We start from the raw sequence: 14648 nt of genomic DNA, 5'->3' as shown, positions 1-14648 counted from the left end.
GCCCCTGAATGTATTATGTGAATGGGAGCTGGTGAAGTGCTTTGGGATTGCAGATGTGAGAATGGCACTTCTGGTGAGGCCAGGAGCCTGCCCAGCCCCTGCTCGCACAGTGGCACTGGGAGGTGCCATTGAGGGGATGACACAATCCTGGCCACTTTTTGCTGTCCATCCTAGAGGATCAGGAGGTGGGATGCTAACCTGAGTGGATTTCACCTCCTGCAGTGCTTGCTCTCCCAAGTGCCTAGCCTGATCAAGGTGCAAGCTACTTCTGCCCTCAGTGGAGGGAGTGGAATGCTCCTGGACCCTTACATGGACAGTCCCCTAAGCTGCAGAAAATGTCGCTTTTCCCTTCCCCTGCCCTATTCGTGAGGCTTTGTCATGACCCAGACCAGGAATTCGACATGAGTCATGAACAAGCCAACCCTATTCCTGCTCCCTTTGCTTTTTGCAGTCCTCAGGATTTTAGGATGGTTTGCTCCTCCCTCGCTGAGACCCCACAAAGCACTTAGAGATGGAGCAGCGCTGCAGCGGGGAGCCAGGAGCTGCTCCAGGCTTGGCAAGGGCGTCACAAGACTCGTCTGTCCTCCCACAGCTCCGACTAGACACAGCTCCTGAGCACAGAACCTTGCGTGTGGTGATTTTCTCTCTGCTCCCTTTCCACTGTGCACGTACGTGTGTGGGCTGTGCTGCCAAGGTATTAATGATTCTTGAGGCAGAGCACGTGAGCAGAGGCAGCTGTAGTGCACGGTGAGTCAATGTGAGTACGCTACAACCTTGGCCTCAGTTAGGGATGCTTTTGTTTTCGGCTGTGTAAGCTCTTGGAGGATATCCTGGAAATTGTGGGATTGTCACCAGAGTTTTGTGAGTTTTGTTCATCTCTGCATTTTAGTGTGTGTGCCTCTGATTTGGCATTGCATCATCAAAGTGTCAAGACGAACTCAGAAAAAAAGAGAGGCAGTCAGTGCATTTAGCATGAACATGTCAGATATTATCAGGTGCAGAAATTTCTAACTATTTGCTGCCTGAAAAAGATTTAAAAAGTAATAGTAAAACTTGAAGGAAAATGCTTCGGAACATTTTATTTAATTTATATGAGTATTTGAAAAAAATATGCTATGGATAATACTTTAAATAATCTAAAATCTGACAAATTGACTTAATTCAAAATATATGCTAAAAATCTCACGTTCTTTTGGACCAAAGCATATGTGCTGGGCAACAACTCTGTATCAAAGCTTTGCAGCTGAGATTTAAATACCTTTTCAAAAGGAATCATATACCATAAATGCTATCAGATGCTTAATTAAGACAGCACAAGCAAGGAGCATGTTTGCAATAAATTATGGGGATGTGTTCTGACAGGCTTTATCTATGAAAAGATTTCTATTTTTATGTGAAGCTATTTACAGATTATTGATTTCAAAAATAGATTTGTAACGAAAGAAAGATGCATCATATTTCAGTTGCTTGGAGTTGAGAATCCTGCCCGGCTGTCTGCCTGCTCTCTTAGATATTTATTCCTGTGGCTTACAAGTGTATGGAGTGATTCTGTCCTTCTTATTTTTCTCTGTCTATTTGGAAGAGGGAATTCACGGAGCAGGTTCCAGGTTTGTTACCCACACAAGCAGGCTGGTTTTTATGCCTTTGAAGCACAGAATAATTTCAGTGAAGTCTCTGAGGCTTTTTGCATGAGTAAAACTTTCAGATGGCGAAGGTCCCTCACAATATATTTTGTCAGTTGTCACTGTTTTGTTTCAGGGCAGCAAGCTGTTGTCACAGTGTCAGTGGAGCCTGCGAAGCTGTAAGCCTGCCTTTGAGTACGTGTAATAGAAACCTTCAGCATAATTTTTTGCTACTTAATGCTGTATGAACATTAGAAGAAATATTTTAATAAATCAAGGCAAAGCCTGAAGGTAGAGGTAATATTTTTTGTTAGAAGAACCTTTAGAATTTGAAAACATGCAAGTTTGTGTACCCAAGAGCCTGTCTATTTTTTCCACCCATGCCAGTTGGTCTAATAAAAGATACTGCCTCTGTCTACAAACCTTGTCCTGCTTGCAAACTCTGTTGATTGCATCTACAGCAAAATACTTCTGAATTATTAAAATAATTCAGATCTTCTTAGCTTAATTATGGAAACTCAGATTTTTGTAGTTTCCTCAAGTCTCAGATTTTTTAATCCCAACACACATGAAATGATGCTGTCTGGTTTCTCGTACTGGTAGAGGAGGGGTTTATCACAGGGGAGCTCAAACTGCTTCGCTGATTCCTTATATTAGAATGGATATTATAAAGGTAGCCTGCTAAAATTCTTCTGCCATCTGGATTTTAGGGTGTTTTGTAGGATACTGTCGGTCTATACTGTCAGCTGCCTGGCATAGATGGCCTCTGAAGCAGTCCTAGCTTAGTACCTTTGTCAGCATCTGATGTGGTGTTGGGGTGATGGGAAGCAGAAGAAATGGGAAGAGGGTGGCAGAACATGATGTCTCTGGTATAGTCTGTGGGTGTAAATCTTTGAATCCTGCTAAGTGTCTGGCTGGGTAAGCAGAGTGGTGTACCCCTTCTAAACAGCAGGAAGCTTGGATTTGGACTTGTTTGGAAGACTAGCCCCAGAGCTGTCTAACAGTTCTAAGGCTAGCCAGGCAACAGCTTTTTCAGAGCTTTTTAATGTGCCTTTTAGAGGCCTTCAATGAGTGTGTCTCTTGGATCCAAATCTGGAGCTCTAGACTTCAAAATAGACCAAGGTGGTGATGATCTGGACCATCTTGAAATGTCCATGGGGTAGCTGCTTTTCCACCCTCAGAGAGCACAAGCCCCTGCTGTAGTTGGCAGACTTGGGTGTTGCCGGATCACTCCCTCTGCTGCATGCCTTGGCTGAGCCTATGACCCTTGCAGGAGCACTGCTCCTCTCCTGAGCAGCCCTTGCTGTCCCTGGGGAGCCTTGCTGCAGGCAGTGCCCTCCCTTCCCAGTGAAATGGGAGCAGGTCGGTGCTTCAGGGGCCTTGAGCTCTGTGTCCTGTGCTGCCTTCTGTCTGCCTTTGGGCACGGCTTAAATAGATAGCTGGTAATTACTTGTAAAGCCCTTGGTGGCTGTGGCTGGGGCTATTTTGGAAGCTGATTCTCCCTGCATGCCCTGTTGTGGAAGTTGTGGCTGGCTGGAATGGCCTGTCACCCTCTCGCTGTGGTGACCTCCTCTCCTGGGTGTGTGGCAGGGAATTCAGGGGGAGAGCTCTCACTCCACAATGGCATGTGGTCTCTTAGGCTGCCTGCCAGGGCCTGAATTTGGTGACCTTTAGGATGTGGCAGAAAATGCATTGTAAACTTTGGTTATAGTAACTGGGAGAATGCTGGAGGAGGAGCTGGAACGTATTTTTTATAGACAAGCTGTTTGCTCTCTGTTTATGACCAGCAGATAGTAGGTAAATATACTAAGAAGTGCTGTGACAATTGGGACTGTTGCTCTTTAATAGAGTTTAAAATGAAGAAATTATACACATTTCCTTGAGGAGCATGCACATGACACTGAGAGTGCTGTGACTTCTAGCACTGGTTTATGTACTTGCTCTGCTCTCTACTTTGCTGGAATCTTTAAATTCCCTTCTGTTTTTTAGGGATAAAACTCATATTTTAGAGATGTCCAGATATAGTTGCTATATCATTACCCATGTAGTTGTGGGTGTTTTTGTTTCTTTTAAGAAGAGCAAACAAGCCAAGACCTGCAGTCCAGCAGTTGTGCGGGTTACACAAGAATGTGGTTTCATGTAATACCTAATTTTGTATCAGTGGGGATTGTGTCTCCCACCCTGTTCTCCCCACCAACTCCAACGACGGTGTTGTGGCAGGTTGAGCTGGGCTCAGCCTGGCTTCAGCTGACCAGTGGGGTCTACTCAGCCTTTCCTCACCTTTGGCCAGTTGGTTTTGATAGGTGAGGACTTGTACTGGTGAGCTGAACTGACCTGCCATGGGGCTGCTTCATAACCCCATCTGGTGCCAGGGAATGCAGCAGCACATGTCTAGCTGGAGGAGCAGGTGAGCAGGATTGCCCCAGGGTGCTAATAACAAAATTAGGAGAGATGCCCCTCTTTCCTCATGGCAGGGCCCTCCTGATGAGAAGGACTGTGTGTGGTTTGGTGGTGACAGCCAGCACTTGAGAAGGGATGCTCATGTTTGTGAAGATCTGCTGGTGAATATTTGCATTGCTCATGTTACAGGTTTGCAGTGTGTTCTTGCTCTGCCTGAATGTGTCTGACCTGGAGAGGACAAAGGATCATCTTTCTACTTTCCTTCCAAATGTTTCTGCTAATTTAGCATCAGTTCGAAGCTTTGTCTTTGCTTAGAGATCAAATGGCCAGGGACAAGGCTCTTTGTTTTCACTCTGTGGTAAAAGCAGCAAGGTCAGTCCCAGTGGGGCTTGTTCGGTTTACACTGCTGAATTTATCTCATGTATTAAGGGTTTTCTGTCACCTGCAGCTAATGCATATTGGTAACTCTAGCATCAAAAAATACCCCTTTTCAGCAATGAAAACAAGGTCTCTGTTTGTAAATGCAGTTTTGCCACAATGGATAGGAATGTCTTTGCAGCCATATAAAACAGCCTTCCCAGCTCTCTGTTTTAACATCTCAAAGAGCAGTGTTTTACTTGACCTGCATACTCAGGTCATTCCACTTGGTACTTTGCAAGAATTCCTGAGTGGCACAGGAGTTCCTTCATACCAGGAAACACAACTTTCTGGTAAAACAAACCTTGAACTTAAGCAAGCTTTTCTATCTCTTTCAGAAATAAGTAAGCATTTGAAGATGACAACTTCATGGAGCGACCGACTGCAGAATGCAGCAGATCTCCCTGCAAACATGGATGGCCATGCTCTGAAAAAGTACCGCCGGGAAGCCTACCACCGGTAAGTCATCCGCGAAGCTCCGAAACTAAACATAAATCCCACATTTCTTGGGATTTTTTTTTTTTTGTTGTTGTTGTTAAAACAGGAAGGTTGTTCTTACCTTCTTCATGGAAGTGTTGGTAGAAGAGAGCTTATAAGATGGCACAGTATTGGCCTGCAGGAGTTTGCAAACAGCTGAGATACATGTACTAGAGTGAGAGAGGATATGCTTCTCATTGCAGTCAAAAGATTAATCAGATTTTGGATTGAAGCTTTCAAATCAATAAATAATCAGTGGCAGAGGTTTTATAATAATTACTGCAGTGCACACTGGGAGAGCAGAGCCTTAGACACTGAAATGCACAAATATGAATAAGAAGGAAATCAAATGGGGTCAGAAATTGAGAATTACATCTAGTGTGATTAACTGTGTGACCACAGGAGCATGCAGGAGCGCTAGGCAAGGGCCCAGCCTTTTCACTGTTAGGTATACCTAAATCCATCTCTGCTATAAAACAATTACAGTAAGTAAAGAAGATAGAGTTCAAAATAAAAGGAATGTTATGACTCTTAGTTTATAGTTTGGGAATCAAAGTGCAGACACTAGGTTGTTTTCACAAGATCACATTGGAGGTTTGGTTGAGCCAAGAATTCAGTCCACAGCTCTCAGGGTTGTAAGCATAGAGCATAAAAGACGGATGAAGTCTGGACTGCTACAGAGTTAAAAACAACAGTATCTAGTAATTGTCAGTATTCTGTTTGTGGGAGGTGTATCTTCAAAGTTTAGCTTCGTTATTTTGAGAAGTCATACAGTGTGATGATGAGAGGATATTCAGCAGAAGGGGAAATGTATGTCTGATGTAGAAAAAGAAACATTTAACCTCATGCTTAAATGCCACGTTGCATTTGTGTGATTCACATTGGTGGTATTTCTGGGGAAGTGTTTTGGAAGTGTTAGATATCTTTTGATTCTCCAAATGGAATCTAATTTGAGAAAAACGCCTTAGTGCATCATATGATTGGCCAGGTTGTGCAAGTTGCAGTGTCCAGGGCTAAGTAATGGATCCTGTGATGCATTTCTGATGCTTTCCAATTTCCAATGAATATGTTTGAGCAATATGTCTAAAGTGCTGGCATTATTTGAATCTCTCTGTCAGCTGATTTGTCAGATACGGAAGCATTTAATGAATGTAACTATATATAGCATGTAATAAGAGAGGGATTTTATACCATTCCCTGTCAAAAAATCTTCACCTTGTTGCAGTCATTGACAGGTTTACCTTTGTGTCATAAATTTATTTAAAACTTCAGCTGTGTTACTGATTCAGATTGATGGAAGTCAAGTCGGAGTAATGCCTATATTTTTTTCTAAGTATTTCTTTGACATTTGTTATGGTTAAGTGCTGACAGTTTGCTAAATGTTGTACATGATCCAAAGGAAACTGTGCTTGTCTTTAAGAGCTCATACATTGAAGTCCTCATCACGTTTACCCTTACTTGTGTAAGAAATCCTTACTTCAGAAAAAAATTCCTTTTGGAAGATGGGAGTGCAGTCACGTAAAGGAGGGTTTCCCACTAGGAGCTGGGATCTGGTAGCCCAAAATTAGTCTGTGGTAAAGTTTAGGTACCTGTTTTTAGTGTCTAGAAATGTCTTATGCAAAACATACTGGGCAGAAATGCTGCTAACATCTCAGATTTTCATGGAAAGCACAACACTGGGAATACTAGGGAGGCACAATATTAAGGGGAGTCACATTTGTGTTTTGGAATTGCTGTCCTCTTTCAAAGAGAGAGAGAGGGAGGGAATGGGAGAGAATGAGAAAACCTGATGCCAAGACTGTAGTATAAATATAAATCTAAATATAGTATAAATCTGTGCTATTAATGGCTTTCGTATACCAGTTTCATGGGAGTTATTTTGATAATCCAGTATTGTAAGAATCTGAAACAACCTCATTCCAGAGGCAGTGTTGTCAGATTTCTATTTCTGGTACTTTTCATGGTCGTAGTGTTATCAGATGTGATGTTACTTTAAAAAGTGCAAACTTAACATGATAAAGTATGACTGAAGTGATTTCCCCTTGGTGTTTGATATTTTATTTTTTAGTGTTTTATTAATCCTTCAGATGCAGAATACATGTGCTGGTGACAGCCATGAGTTGTAGGATGTAAATTTGTTTCACTAAGGTTCAGGTATGCTCTCGGACTCTTGGATATTGCTGAAGCACTGCAAATTTTATGAAAAAGAGAAATTGAAAATATATGGTGTCGTTGTCAAGATTATTTTCTTTTTCTTCTTCTCTTTTTCTTTCAGTCTTTTTTTTTCTTTTTTTTTTTTCCTTACTCCAGCAGCTAAAGGAAAAATACTTGAAAACATGAACCTAAAGTGACTTAGACACAAAACCAATAAGAACATTGAATTTAAACCTATTATGTTCTGTTACCTTAAAGCTGGTCAAAGTTATTTGCCCAGTTATGTGCCCAGTCTGAAAGGCTGGTGGAGCTTGGCAGCTACACATTTACAGATGAGAATAAGTGGGGCTACCTTTTGTTACCTGTGTTTGAAGCCTAGTTGAGCTCAAATTCAGCAGATTTTCTGCTGAAATGATGTTAGGAATGCCTAGTTTTCTGAAGTGTGAAATGTAAAAAACTTATTTTACTGTTTGTTTGTTTTGTGCTTACTTAAATACTGGTGGAGAGACGTAGACCAATCAATTTAACATTCTTGTTCTCATGAAATACACTTGATTTGATATGCTTGAATTGTAAAGGAATTCAGACAAAATACTGGGAAAAGCTTCCAAAAACAAAAGAGTTAACCTTAAAAAAACATGTAAATGTTCTTGTGGCCATGAAACTTTTAAAAACTTTTTCAAAATTACCTCTGAAGATACTACTCTAATAGTCATAGTTTACGGTGGTCATTCTTACTTGGAATGTATTTCAGATGCTGCACTTCTAATTGTATCATAATTGATGGATGGATATTCAGCATATAATAATTGTTGGCAGAAGTCTCAGTTGAGACTGGTTTGACTGGTGTAGTGCATATTGACTCAGAGTATAATGACTATATCATCATCATCATATCTGAATGCCATGGGCAAGAATGTTCAGAATCAGATTTTTATAGGTATAGAATCAGAAAAATCTGCTGGGGAGGAGAAGTGGTGGGGTTTTATCCTCAGGGAATTTCTGACAACTTTAATGAAAGCTTTTGGTTGGCTGCTGCTGCTGTCCAGACCTTGTTGCACAACACTGCTGGCGCCTGTTGGAGGTGAGGTCTGAAGATGAATTAATATGCAAGCTACATGTTACTCATTCTCTAGCAGAGGTCACTGGTAAGAGGATACTGCATTACTGTGCTATTGGCAGCACAGATTTTAATTCGGAAATCAAATGGATGTGCAGTTCTTGGGAGCTTTTCCTTGGTGTGTGTGGTTGTGAGGCCGCCTCCCTCATGTGCTGCTTGTTGACTTTTCCGGGTAGAGGATAATCACTAGATCATTTGTTCTGGAAGAGCACTGTCATTTAATGTGATTGTAATTAGGCAAGAACTAGGTTGACTCTGAGCCACCAAATTGCCCTAGTGTCTATTTTTTAACTTGGAGTGAGCACTTCTAGGCACCCTCTGGATTATCTCACATAGCTCTTTAGAGTTTAAATAGCAACCCCATCTAGTTAAAGCAAATAATGGAAAAAGTTGGTGTTCCATCCACTCTTGTTACTGACAGTTACCAAGATCCAGGAAACAGGTATTTGCACTTATATTTATTTATCTGTGGTTTTGGCTTAACAGAGCAGTAAGGCTGAAATGGCCTTTTGGTTAAACATACTGACTTTGGGATGCTTCTACCATTTTGCATCAGAATAATTTGAGACTTCTCATCCTGAATGTGGGGGTTCTGTTGTTGTTTTTACTGTTGGGCTTTTTTCTTGCTCTCTTGTTTTATGGCTAGTGCAGGATGTGTTGGCATCATGATTCCTAATCCTAATTCTCCTGCTGACTGCTGATAAAGTATTGAGTAAGTTTCTTCGTAGTTTTGTACTTCAGTTTGGTTATGGTGGTGATATAAGTGGTTTTAGCTATTACTATACACTGAGATTCTGGATTAAAAAATAGTATATGATTTAATAATGACAAAGCAAAAGGATTGCCAATTTGTTGTTTTGATTTCATGTATTAAAGATGTACTTTAGCTTGTTCAAATTTGTAGACTCTGGGCTGTTCACTGCTAATCTTGTTTGTTCACTTAATTGTTACTGGATCACCAGTGATTGCAAACAGGTGGAAATGTTGTATAAACAAGGCTGTGAGATTTGAAACTGTTCATCTGTTTAGGTGGTTATATTTAAAGTCACTTCAAAATGATCAGTTCACCGAGGTGGAAAACTGGAACAAATCTTTACCGGTCTGAAAGTGCTCTTTGCATGAAACACAACTGGACAGGCCACGTGTGGTGTTTCCCTGTTCTGGGTGGCTCTGGAGGCTCTGCTGGCCGTGGTCTGTCCTCGTGTGTCTGAGCAGCCTCCTCGGACCTGTGTGGTGGCATGTGTGTGACACAGGGCAGCCTGTGGCTCTCTCTGGTTTGTTTTACTGCTTTAGACACTGGAGGAGGGAGAGGGACTGTGTCAAGTCTGTGGAATGGGTGAGCTTATAAAAAAGCACACCACTTGCCAAATTAATAATAAAGAAATTACATTGTAAGAGTCCCATGATCCTTAGCTTTAATAGTTTCAGGGAGCAGACAAGTGTTATTTTGGGATGGGATCCATATGTGAGCTTCTTGGCACTTTGCTGTTGCCTGGGAAGAAAACCCAAACAATGAAAATAGAAATGGCCAAGGCTCTCTCTTTGCATCTGATTCCTGCATAATTTTAGAGGGAAGTGCTCATAGCTGTGTTTCTGGATACAGCCTCATCAGGCTTTGAATGCAGTCATTACTGGATTTTCCAGTTTAATGTCACTGTAACTGTGCAAGGACATTTAGACTTGTGAAATGGTGGGGCATGGTGTTGGAAATGTTATTAGAAGTGGCCAGGAAATGTTTATGCCCTTTCTTTGTTTCCCCTGTCTGATACTATTTCATCCCTATAAGTTATCTCGAGCCCAAATACTACCTCTAAATACAAATACAAAAACCTCTAAATTACAAATATTCAGAATATTCATCTTTAGCTGAAGAAGGAATAAAATATAACTCCAAAAATCTAGGATTAAAAAATAAAACCAAAATGATATGATAAAAATAGTATATGGAAAATCAATATTTGCCTAAAGAGGCGGGACTCAGCAAAAGAACAATTTCATTGGTTTTAAAAATTTAAAGCAGTTTATGTCTTCTCTAAGGCAGCTACCAAAACAGCCAGCACCCAAAGATGAGACATTTGGGTTATATGGTAGTATCTTCTTTAGATTGCTCAGAAGCTTTGTACCAGATAAATAAGGTCAGTGGGGAAATTCGCTGCTGCTGGTGGAAGTCACCTGAGACCAGAGCTATAATGTCATGCAGTGACACGAGTCCCCAAGCAGGCCACATCTGGGGCCTAGCTGGTCATACTGAGAACACTGAGTTGTCATAACAGTAGAGGGATGTTTATTTCATTATTCACTGTTTTAAAGAGGCCATGGGGACCTTGGGCGTGGGACAATTAAAAGCTAATCCATTTAGTTCCCATTATTTCTGTTAAATCTTCTGGCTTATTAAAGAATGGAAGTTGTCCATAAAGTGAAGATTAACCAAAGTTCCTAAACCCTGAGTAAGTGGGAATCTGAGCCTTCTGGCTAGTTAGTCCCTGTTTTGTGGTTGGCTCAAGCCCAACTGTCCACCACAGGCTTTTTTAAACACACATGTAAGTCATGCTTAGTGTATTTGCTGTTCACTCAGCAGTGTTGCAATTTTCTTTGTATTTATTTAATTTTCAGTAAAACACACTGCCAGAAAAATGCTAATTGCTGCAAGGTATTTCTAGACACATTTGGAAAATTATTGTGAAGTGCTCTGTTCCAGAAACCTTGCCTCACATTGTTCATTTTCATTTCTTCACTATGAGGAATTGTGAGCCATGTGCCAAGTTCTTCCTTAATTGTAAAGTTCTGTGCATTTTGTTTATTTTGCTGGTCAAACTACAAGACTGTTATACATGCAAATTTCATTCCGGGCATGCAATTCTTTAGAGGTTTTTCACAAATAAAATAAAAACATTTCTCCCTCTCTGTGTTTGTCCTCTCCAGTTGAGAAGAGTTGGGATTTAAGTTCCTGCTTCAGAGTTGATTGACAAGAACAGTAACAAAACCAAGATCGGTTCTCTTGTAAAAATATAAAGGTCTATGAATTGCAGAGTTGTGGCTGTCAGGGCTGTGTGGCTTCCCTGCTGCATGCTCAGCAGTTCCTTCTTCCTTGCAATGCTACACATTTTTCTCTTAATCAGCACAATCCGTAGAGCTCAAAAGGAAAATAAATACTGTAGTCATTGAGAGCCTTCTGCTGTGGCCAAATGCAGGGTTTAATCTTTGAGGAAGAACTCATTAGAGAGGAAACACGCTTCGAGGTTTCCCTAAAACAGCTCCTCAAGTCTGTTTTTCCAAAGGTGGGGATCTGTGCCAGGCTAAGACACCCCAAATCCAGGTGCTGCTCCCCAGTCCCAGCTGTGCTCAGAGCGCCCATGGGGCTCGGATATGGTCTCTGGAACCGCCTTCCCCACAGGCTCCACACCTTGTGTCGCTCCAGCCACACTGACAGGGAGTCCAAAATACAGGAGACTTGCAGGGATATTCCTCAGAGCAGAAATGCAAAGCTTGGGTTTTCATCAGGAGGAAAAGATGCAGGCAGGAGAAAGGCATTGTCCTGTTTAAGGAGATGCTCTGGGTGTGTACAGATGTGGAACTGGGCTTAGGCAATGCTCACCTCTGCCTCAGCACAGGGAATGCAGAGGGTGTTCTCATGCTGTGCCTGCAGTTTGTTTTGTCTTACTGCCCAGTGCTGTTAAGTTTTTAGAACAGTTAAAATTTTAACTCCAGTGCTTCCAGATGAAGTGATTTTTCTAAATGGAAAAAAAACAAATTCAGGGGAAGGGAGAGTGTGATTTCTTCTGATTCTGGCAAGTGGAGAAATTATTCTGCATTAAAACTTCCTTTCCTAAAAATGTTAGATCACTTTAGTTTTCCTCTTATTCTGATATTATTTCTACTCTTTGTAATCTGGAAGCTTCTTTGATTTTTGTTCATCTGGATGAGCTGTGAAATACTTATTTCATCCTTTCCTTTCATGACCAGAGGATCTTTTCATTCAGGTGTTCGAGGTTCTTAGGGCCCTCAGGTTGCTCTTGCTTTATAGTCATTAAAAACAACTCTTGTAATTTCTCTATAGCATTTGTTCTGAGGAGATGTTACATTTTTGTAGCCAACAGACACAATGTCAGGTTGAATGGGGCTTGGAGAAACCTGATCTGGTGTCCCATAGCAGGAGTTTGGGATGTGATGATCTTTAAGGTCCCTTTGACCCCAAACCATTCTGTGATCCTATGATTTGATCAGTATTCATGTAGTCAGGCTGAGTGTACTTTCAATTAGAATTTAAGAACAGCTTTGGAAGGGGCTAAGTCTGCAGCTTCTGAGAAGCACCTGGCTCTTCCCAGAAACTGTGCTAGAGATTTAATCTCAGCTTTTAATTTTAGTTTCTAGGACACTGCAGATATTTACTGCTTTGAGTAAAACCCTGTATTAAGCTGGTCAGTTTCTGGAAGTAAATATTTGTAGTAGCTACTTACTCCCTTGTGCCTAGGGGAACACTGTTAATAGGAAATTTCTTTATCAGGATTTAAAACTGAGGTCCTGAGTGCCTACAAAATAAACCAACATCTATCTTGGCCTTCACAAGAAAAGTAAAAATGGTCCCTTATTTTTTTTTTTTTTTACCACTGTTTAGTCTGCATTTAATCTGCCAAGGCATATGCAAGTTTAAATTGATTAAAGTGTTCTCATTTCCTGTCCTGAACATGTTGTGCAATAACCTTCTTTGGCTTTTTTTAATATTTGCTCTGTCTCACTCCAGCACTGGTGGGTGAAGTAATTACCACATCAGATCAGCTGGTAGCATGACTTGAAATGTGCCACGTTGGGGTGTGATTAGACCCTGCCAGTGCGGTTTATAGGTCATAGGCAATAAGTGCAAATTGGTGGAGAAAGAGGCATCTTCACCAGCTGTTACCAAAGGGTGCTGCTATGGTAATTTTCCAAAAGACTTATTTTGGAACAAAAATATACTAATGAGTGCTATTTGTTTTGTTGTTCAGAAAACTTTTCTAGATCTTCCGTCTCAAGGTATTCTGGTTTTGGGTTCAGTTTCTAAATACTACAAAAGCAAGGCATGACAATCTGTCGGAGCTTTGGTGATCTTTCCATGGTTTTTGATCAGTTTGGTGTCATCATAATCTAAACACAGGCAGGCTGGACTGGAACAGATCTCTCGGGTCACAGCTCCCTTGTTTCTGCCTTTCACAGGCACTGTCATATTACCCTTTTTGTGAGTCCATTCAGCTGTGTCTTAGTACTTGCAGTTTTTGTCCTCATTTGGGAAACTTAACAAATGTTGCAATTCTGAAACGATCTTGTGATCTTCTTTAAATTTCACTTCTTGCTCCTGTCCCGTAAAGACAGTCAGAAAACCATGCTGCAGGGATTAAGCCTAAAAGCAAGAGCAGAACTGGGCTCTGCAGTTTAGATAAAAAATGTTGCTGGTGTCTCCTGGATGTATGTTATTCCTTCTTAAAGCTCAGTGTTCTCAGAAACAAGCTGCACAAACATGAGATCAGAAATTATGATTGAATTAGGTAATAAATAATGTTTCCTGGCAGCAGCAGCAGCACCATGTAATCATATGCATTATACAAGGTATCAGACTTTGTTTAGTACCAAATAGTGCTTCTCCATGGTCTCTTGTAAATCAGAGCTGTCTCAATGTTAAAAGACAAACAGGGATTCAGATTGCAGATTCAGATAATTTGCTCCACCTACTCAAAAGCCAGCTATTTCAGGAGCGAATTTTAGTGACTTATGAGCCCATCTCATATTTCCAAAAGGCATTTCTTTACTGGTTTCCAGCGTCCATCCTATCACTTTGTCTTCTTTAGGTAATACATAAACCTATTAGAAAAGAGTGTCATCTATAACCTCCAAGGCCCCTTAGTGACAAGCCCCATTGTCAAAGGCAGGCACTTTGCCAGGAAACAGTGACTCCCAGAGAGAATGTGCAAGGTTGGAGGGAAAGTACACTATTGCCAGAGAAACTGTATTCCAAGTGGATTTGTGTGGAACAACAACAATATCCAGTGACTGGTTAAATTAGCCACAGATGTGTTTTCTAGAACACTGTCCAAGAAGATATACAGTACTTCAAGGCTTGGTTCAGGCATAATGATCTTCTGAAGTCAAATCAGATCCAAGCAAAATTGCATGGGTACCAGGGACGCTTTAAAGGAATTCTGTAATACGATTCAGACAAGTAGATGAATCGGACTGCTGCGAGCTGAGCAAGGAGCACATCGGTGAGAGATGAGGTAAGAGGAGCGCGCTGAGCCTGGGCTGAGCAGCGCTGCTGAAACGCGGCCGTGGCGGATTAGGGCGCGGTATGCCGGCCACCTGCCCGGAGCAGAACTCCCGGGGCTCCTTCCAGCCTCCCCAGCCTCACAGAATTCCCGGGGCTCCTTCCAGCCTCCCCAGCCTCCCCATCTTTCCCGGCTTTCCGAACGCGCAGCGCTCAGCTCTGCACT

The 14648-nt window shown here is 41.6% G+C and overlaps 1 protein-coding gene across 7 annotated transcripts in view; it reads left to right on the top strand.

Annotated features, from left to right (window-relative positions):
• Nucleotides 1-14648, top strand: part of NT5C2 (5'-nucleotidase, cytosolic II) — a 59768-nt gene that overhangs the window by 13339 nt on the left and 31781 nt on the right. For 3 of the 7 annotated variants that reach the window (XM_002197021.7, XM_072931218.1, XM_072931214.1), the window contains exon 2: nucleotides 4778-4898. In XM_002197021.7, coding sequence (XP_002197057.1) covers nucleotides 4798-4898 — 101 coding nt within the window. In that variant the 5' untranslated portion in view covers nucleotides 4778-4797. Of the gene's footprint in view, nucleotides 1-451; nucleotides 748-4777; nucleotides 4899-8492; nucleotides 8633-14312; nucleotides 14436-14648 lie in introns of those variants that run through there. The other 4 variants (XM_072931216.1, XM_072931217.1, XM_072931213.1 and 1 more) reach the window with 4 other exon arrangements.

The sequence above is a fragment of the Taeniopygia guttata genome, chromosome 6 (assembly GCF_048771995.1).
Source record: "Taeniopygia guttata chromosome 6, bTaeGut7.mat, whole genome shotgun sequence".
NCBI classification, from domain to species: Eukaryota; Metazoa; Chordata; class Aves; order Passeriformes; family Estrildidae; genus Taeniopygia; species Taeniopygia guttata.
Note: the sequence above shows the minus strand (reverse complement) of the source record. Positions and strands in the feature narration are given on the sequence as shown.